Source organism: Orycteropus afer, unplaced genomic scaffold (genome assembly GCF_000298275.1).
Source record: "Orycteropus afer afer isolate SDZICR_OR568_19922 unplaced genomic scaffold, OryAfe1.0 scaffold00289, whole genome shotgun sequence".
NCBI classification, from domain to species: domain Eukaryota; kingdom Metazoa; phylum Chordata; class Mammalia; order Tubulidentata; family Orycteropodidae; genus Orycteropus; species Orycteropus afer.
In genome coordinates this window covers 3237064-3244502 of record NW_006921876.1, presented here as the reverse complement: position 1 = coordinate 3244502, position 7439 = coordinate 3237064, and the positions used below count along the sequence as shown (strand labels likewise).

Here is a 7439-nt window from a genome sequence, read left to right as displayed (position 1 = left end):
AATCTCACAGGACAGAATAGAACTGCCCCTGCAGTGTGCAAGGCTGTAATTTTTATGGAAGCAGACTGCCTCATCTTTCTCCCATGGAACATCTGGTGGGTTTGAACCACTGACTTTTAGTTAGCAGCCAAATGCTTTAACCACTATGCCCCCAGAGCTCCTGCAGGCTCCTTACATTAGCTAAAGCCCTCCCCTCTGTTACAGCTGTGCATTGTGTCATATTGAGGATGCATTCCCTGTTCATTAATGTTTATGCTTTCTCACCTCTCTCCCTTACTTAACATATCTCTCCTCCTCCTTCGCTCATTCCATTCCCACTATATCCCCACTCTAAAAAAGTTTCAAGAAGACAATGAAATTTGGTTTTTATTAGTGTAAAGAAAGTGTGCTAAGTAGTAATGGGCTTTGCATTCCAATTTAGAGTTAAAGGGTCCATGCTTATTGAAAATAGTAGTTTAATTTATTGAGTGTATGGTATGTCAGGCCTTGTGCTACTCAGTTTACCCACAACACTCCCATGAATTATGTATGTTATTATTATTCCCGATTAGGTGATGAGAGAACTTGGGTGACTCTAGAGCTTACTTGCTTACAAGCCACCTTCACCAGCTTCTGTCTTCCCCTCCTCCAATGCCTCTATTGCCCCCTCCTCTCCCAGCCCACCATTCTTCAGATTATGCTGCCCTAGGTGCTCCCAGAGGCAAATTGCCAGCTAGGGCAGCAGTTGCTCCAAAAACTAACCTTCCAGGCCCTTTCTCTTGCTCCTAGGCACTACCACAGCATGGAAGTGTTCACCCATTATGACCTGTTGAACCTCAATGGCACCAAGGTGGCAGAGGGCCACAAGGCCAGCTTTTGCTTGGAGGACACAGAATGTGAAGGAGGTATCCTTGTGGGCAGGGAAATGGGACCTTCAGATGGACACCGATGATCCCACCTGCACACCCCCCTGGCCCGAAGCCCAGGTCTGATGCTAGACTCTGTGTCATCCTGGACCTGGGCACCACTGACTCTCTACATGACTTTTCTTTACTCTGGACCTTTGTTTGCCAAACTGTAGAGAGAAGGATCTCTGAGGACTTCACGACTGCAGCTTGGGGCTACAGGGTTGGGCAGACCTGGTTACAAAAGATCCCCCAAAGTTATGTTGATGGGAAAGGGTAGGGCCATACCTTTAGCCTAACATGCATAACCCGCACTGACTGACTGGCACAAACCTTTCTTCCCATATATCTCATTGCCATTTTACCCATACCCTTCCTGGCTCTTCAGGTTCAAGCTCAAATGATTGCCCCTTCTGAGGTTCAGAGACTCCTCCAGGCTGAGACAGCACTCTGCTCACACTTTTAGTCAGTCCCTAGACTTGCACTGTGAAGACCTGTTTGCCATCCTTATGTGACTAAGGGCTCTTCAAGAGCAGGCCCATGGATTCATCTTGGTGTACCCAATGCCTAGGCTAGTGCCCAAATATAATAGCCTCCCAATAAACATGTGGTTGATTTGTTATTCATTGGAACAGTCCACCACTGACATGCTGCCAAATCAAACAGCAAATGTTTTTTTGAGCACCTGCCATGTACCAGACAGCATGCTGACGCAGTACACATCACAGATGAATCAGACATGAACCTATGCTCAAACTGCTGATAATTCCATAGGAGGGAGACAAGAGAACACTCACATTTAAGCTTTCCCAGATGGAACAAATTAATTCTCAGGCTAATGGCTCAGATAATAAGTGTCAGGGTTTCACAGAAAGGCCAGGGTGGACTGAAATGGTCAGGGAAGGCTCCATGGAGGAAGGGATCTTGAACTCGACCTTAGGGGATGGGGGAAGATAGATGGGAAGCACAGGGGGTGGGTTCTATTTAAATCAGAGATAATAAACACACAGAGCAGGGCTAGGCTGCTGAGCCCAGAAATAGCTGGGGCTAGTATGGGAGCTCTGGTAGCATAGTGGCTAAGGCACTTGACTGCTAACCAGATGGCTGGCGGTTCAAACCCACTAGCCACTCCTCGGAAGGAAGGTTGGGCAATCCTACTTCCGTAGTGATACTGCCTCGGAAACCCAAGGAGGGGTCGCTATGAGTCAGGTCTGACTCGACGGCACATAACAACAACAACAACAACAACAGGGGGTTTAGGGGTAGGGCAGAAAACCACTATGAGCGTGAGGTCTGGGAAGGGCACACACAGCAGGACTGCTATGCCCTCATGAGAAGAGTGACATGGGGCAGAGAAAGGAGCATTGACAGTGAGACTGAGTGTGGACAATGATGGACAGTGATGGGCTTCCTGCCTTCCCCACCTGCAGACATCCAGAAGAGTTACGAGTGTGCCAACTTTGGTGAGCAGGGCATCACCATGGGTTGCTGGGATGTGTACCGCCATGATATCGATTGCCAGTGGATCGACATCACTGATGTGCCCCCTGGAGAATACCTGTTCCAGGTGAGAGGGTGGGGAAGAGCTCCAGGCCCCTGATGATGGGAGGATGGGCCTTTCATTCAGGGATGGGGGAGACAGCCTCCTTCCTGTTGGTGCTAAGACTAAAGCTTGGAGGTAGGTTATCTAAAGTCCGCTTTCCTAGACTCCACATTTACACCCAAAGGCCATCTAGGGTCAATCAATGTGTGAGGTGTATGAAGTGTGAGAAACATGGAGTGGTGGAGCCAATGCAGAACTAGTGATCCCTAAGACATTTCCGTTCAATTCAATTAACAACTGGTGCTTACAAATCAAAGTGCATCTGCAAGCCAGATTTCGTCCTCAGGCCAGGAGTTTGTTCCATGGAGTCTAAGATAACCCATATATTTTACCTCCTTTTGAGATGTATTCTTACCCCCACCTCAGTGTCTCCCAGTGCTCTCACCTTGTTTTAGGTCTGTGCTGTCCAGGTGGAAAGTAATTGCATAAGGATTCATTCCCTCTTAAGTATTGGTGACTGACCTCTCCCAGAAATATGTGCCTTATAAAAGATCTCAGAGGAGACAATCCTCAATGCAAAGAAATGAATCTATCATGGCAGAATGTCAAACACTAGTGTGGTAGTTAAGTTTGTGTGTCAACTTGGCTGGGACTGGTTGAATGGCTGGCCAGCTGAATGTAGTATTCCCCATGATAAGACTGGTAATCAGCTCCATGGTGGAATCTACTATGAGCAGCTGAATAGCTGCCTTAGGGATGTACTCTGCTTCCTGTATATAAGGAGAAGTCTTGGGGAACAGTCTCTAGCTTATGGCACGCTTGAACCCTGCATGTAGCCATGTTGTTGTTCAACAGCCTTCCATGCTCTGCCAACCTTGGGACTTTCAATGGACTTGACTTAATGATCTACTGTGTGGTTTGGTAACTTCTGGATTATGCCTTTTTACTGTCAACCTTGGGCTTCTCAGCTTCAGCAGCCAGCAGCTGTCTGAGTAAAGAAACACCTCTAGTTTCAGTGGGCCAGGAGCAGGAGGCAGAGCTGAATCCCAGGGTTGAGGGGCTTTCACCCAGCCCCTAGAGCCTGGCACTTTGAACTCGAACTTAAAGCCTCCAAACTGTAAGAGAATAAACTCTAGTTTGTTCAAGCCATCCCATTTGTGGTATATTCTTGTCAGAGCAGTACTGTTGTTGTTAGTGTTGTTGTTATGTGCCGTCGAGTTGGACCCGACTCATAGCGACCCCTCCTTGGGTTTCCAAGGCAGTATCACTATGGAAGTAGATTGCCTCATCTTCCTTCCAAGGAGTGGCTGGTGGGTTTGAACTGCCAGCCTTCTGGTTAGCAGTCAAGTGCCTTAGGCGGTACTAGGTAACAGAAACAACTAGAGACAGCCGGTCTGAGCGAGTGCCTGTTTTTGTGGGAACATCTCAGAGCTTCTATCTACTCTACCCAGGTGGAAGACCAGCCCTGGGTAGGAACCCAGGGTTCTTTGGCCTGCCACCTTCCTATAAGCAGCTGCATGCTCCTGCCAGGGCCCCCGAGGTGATCCCAATTCTCTCCCTCCTGGTGCAGGTGTGCAGTGGCATCATTTTACCCTCTTCCTCTCCCATCTTGCTTTCAGCCTTGCCCAGCTGAGTGGCAAAGTGGGTGACCAGAAGTGTGTCATTCTGCTTTGAAATCTTTCCCAAAGTGGCATTCAGTCTGGCCCTTGGTCCCCACCCTACAGACAGCCTTCTGAAGAAGCAACACCTGTGGAGAACTGACCACAGCAGGACTTTGGAAGGTTTCCTGGGCAATTTCTGAGGCTAGAAATCAAACAGCCAAGCACTTTTCCACCCACAAGTCCAGAACCGCAGACTTGGAGAGGTCCAACCAGAGCAGTGTGCTTTTTATATTAAAAACTGAATATCCGTGTCTCTGTACACGTAGCCACCACATGGCGTTTTATATTTGAGGCTTCTTATCACTTTTTTGGGTGAATGTATATCATTGTGTGTTCTGACAAATGCCATCAATTTAATAACTATGATTTACTGAATATGATATGCCAGGCACTGCCTAAGCCTTGGGAGCGCTGGTAGCATAGTGCCTAAGGCACTTGACTGCTAATCAGAAGGCTGGCGGTTCAAACCCACTAGCCACTCCTTAGAAGGAAGATGAGGCAATCTACTTCCATAGTGATACTGCCTCGGAAACCCAAGGAGGGGTCGCTATGAGTCGGGTCCGACTCGATGGCACATAACAACAACAGCCTAAGCCTTATAAATGCATTATCTTAGTTAATCCCCTAATGAAGGGGATTATTAATTAATATTATTAATATCCTTATCTTACAGCCAGTCAAACCCAAGTCACATCAACTCTACATTCTGTATTCTCTACCCCTAAACTATACAATTGGGAGCTCTGGTAGCATAGTGCCTAAGGCACTTGACTGCTAACCAGAAGGCTGGCGTTTCAAACCCACCAGCCACTCCCCGGAAGGAAGGTTGGGCAATCTACTTCCGTAGTGATACTGCCTCGGAGACCCAAGGAGGAGTTGCTATGAGTCGGGCCAACTGAGGGCACATAACAACAACAACAAACTGTACAGTTAGCTAATTAACACATTTTAAAAAACCATTGCCTTCGAGTCAATTCTCAGTCAAAGAGAGAACTACCCCATAGGGTTTCCAAGGCTGTAAATCTTTATGGAAGCAAACTGCCTCATCTTTCTCCTGCAGAGCAGCTGGTGGGTTTGAACCACTGACCTTTAGGTTAGCAGCCAAATGCCTTAACCACTACACACCAGGTTCCTTAATTAGCACATTTGTTGTTGTTAGGTGTATTGTTAGTCAATTCTGACTCATAGCGACCCTGTGTACAACAGAACAAAACACTGCCTGGTCCTACACCATCCTCACAATCCTTGCTGTGCTTGAGCCCATCATTGCAGCCACTGTGTCAATCTATCTCATTGAGGATCTTCCCCTTTTTCTCTGACCCTCCACTTTACCGAGCATGATATCCTTCCCAAGGAATGGTCCCTTCTGACACCATGACCAAAGTAGGTGAGACTAAGTCTGGCCATTCTCACTTTTGAAGAACATTCCAGCTATATTTCTTCCAGGAAAGATTTGTTCATTCTTCTGGCGTCCATGTTACTTTCAGTATTCTTCGCCAACACATTCAAAAGCATCAATTCTTCTTCAGTCTTCCTTATTCATTGTTCAGGTTTCACATGCTTATGAGGTGATTAAAAATACCATGGCTTGGGTTGTTGTTGTTGTTGTTATGTACCATCGAGTCGGATCCGACTCATAGTGACCCCTCCTTGGGTTTCTGAGGCAGTATCACTATGGAAGTAGATTGCCCCATCTTCTTTCTGAGGAGTGGCTGGTGGGTTTGAACCACCAGCCTTCTGGTTAGCAGTCAAGTGCCTTAGGCACTATGCTACCAGAGCTTGGGTTAGGGGACCTTAGTCTTCAAAGTGACATCTTTGCTCTTCAACACTAACACATTAAGGGCATGTCGGTGCCTCTGATTAAAAGAGTATCTCCCTTGTGATAGACATGGACCTTTACATGTGTGGAGGCCCTGGCCTAGAAACTCATTGGTGCCTCTCCATTCCCAATTGAACCACAGGCCACCACCCTCATCACAGATAACAGTACCTGTGATGGAAAGGGAGGAAGCTGCCCAGCCAAGGAGGGGCATTCCCGGCAGAGGGCCTTTTGAGCAAAAGAAACGAGGCAGGATTAATCTGTTAATAGGGTTCTGGTGACCCTTTCTTAATCCTTTTTCTGATCATTTCCTGGAATCATAGCAGATCATTCTTCTAAGAAACTAAAGTCTTCTCATAGACCCTCTCAGGCCATTGCTTCTGAGAATTAGATGGGACTGTGAAGACCATATATTTCACCACCCTCATATCCCTGCCCATCAGTCAAGCTGGTCCTGATAGCTCCAGGACACAGTCCTTTCTGCATACTGTCCTCTGGGCTGCACTTCAGGGTAGCCCAGCCTTCCTGGGCTCCAGGGCTTCCCCATGTGCTCTCTGGGATGGCAGAGGCAGGGATGGAGCTGCGTGTGCAGCGCTGTCCTCGGATAGCGGGTTGAGTTCTGTTTGCCCTGTGCTATGATATGCTGGAAGGAAGGGAGGGACAAAGAGGGTTGCGGCATGGAAAAAGGGTCAGAGAATGTAAGGGTTTCCCAGAGTTTATTTGCTTGCCTTAACAGAAGAGACGGGGCCACAAGGGGGACACCGTCTCCTTTTCCTAATTAAAGGAAAAGAAGGAGAAAAAATCATAAAAGGCTTCCACTCAGTTAATATTGTTTTCATTCAATGTAGAAAGATTTTACAAAACAATTTTGTGTTAGTATTCTGTAATCTAAGAAATACTACATTTAAGCATTTTACAATGATATTTATCATATATATCAGTCTATGATTAAAATTGAAAATAAGCATTTTTATCCCATGTGGTCTGGTACAGAAGGAGGTCCATGGGGGTGGGGGAGATGACACCATGAGTTACTCTACTGTGACACCAATCCTAGTGGCACCACTGCACCCTCCCACAGGTCTGGCATGCAGGGCCAGATGCAGACCCCCCCACGACACAGGACTCGGGCTCTGCTGGTCTGTTTTCTACAACATCTTTGGTCAGGCCAACCTATCTGCCAAAAGGTCATGTGCAGTTCCTCCTGAAGCCAAAGGTCCTATGGGCTGCAAACCTAAAGAATATTCTGTAACTCGCACCCTGCCCACCCCCCAACTTCAGGCAGACCTGCTTCACTTCTACCTCCCATCAAGCCTTCCCAATGACACAGCAGCGTCCTCTGAGGAAAGGGCTGCCATTTCTGTCCTGCACACCTTCGCCACAGCCCCAGCTACTGCTTTTGTCTCCTTACCCTCCTTCCTCCCTCCCCTTTATTTTCTTCTGTGTTCCTTAATCCCAGTCTGCCCTTTTCTGTCCCTTCACAGGAACCTTCTCAAAATGATAGCCTTTTCTTTTTCTGCTCTCTTGGGATG

The 7439-nt window shown here is 47.4% G+C and overlaps 1 protein-coding gene across 1 annotated transcript in view; it reads left to right on the top strand.

The window, feature by feature from the left end:
* LOXL2 (lysyl oxidase like 2) overlaps positions 1–7439 on the top strand; it is a 113319-nt gene that overhangs the window by 101374 nt on the left and 4506 nt on the right. The window contains exons 10-11 of the mRNA XM_007950838.2: positions 769–884; positions 2315–2451. Of these exons, the coding sequence (XP_007949029.1) occupies positions 769–884; positions 2315–2451 (253 nt within the window). The remainder of the gene's footprint in view (positions 1–768; positions 885–2314; positions 2452–7439) is intronic.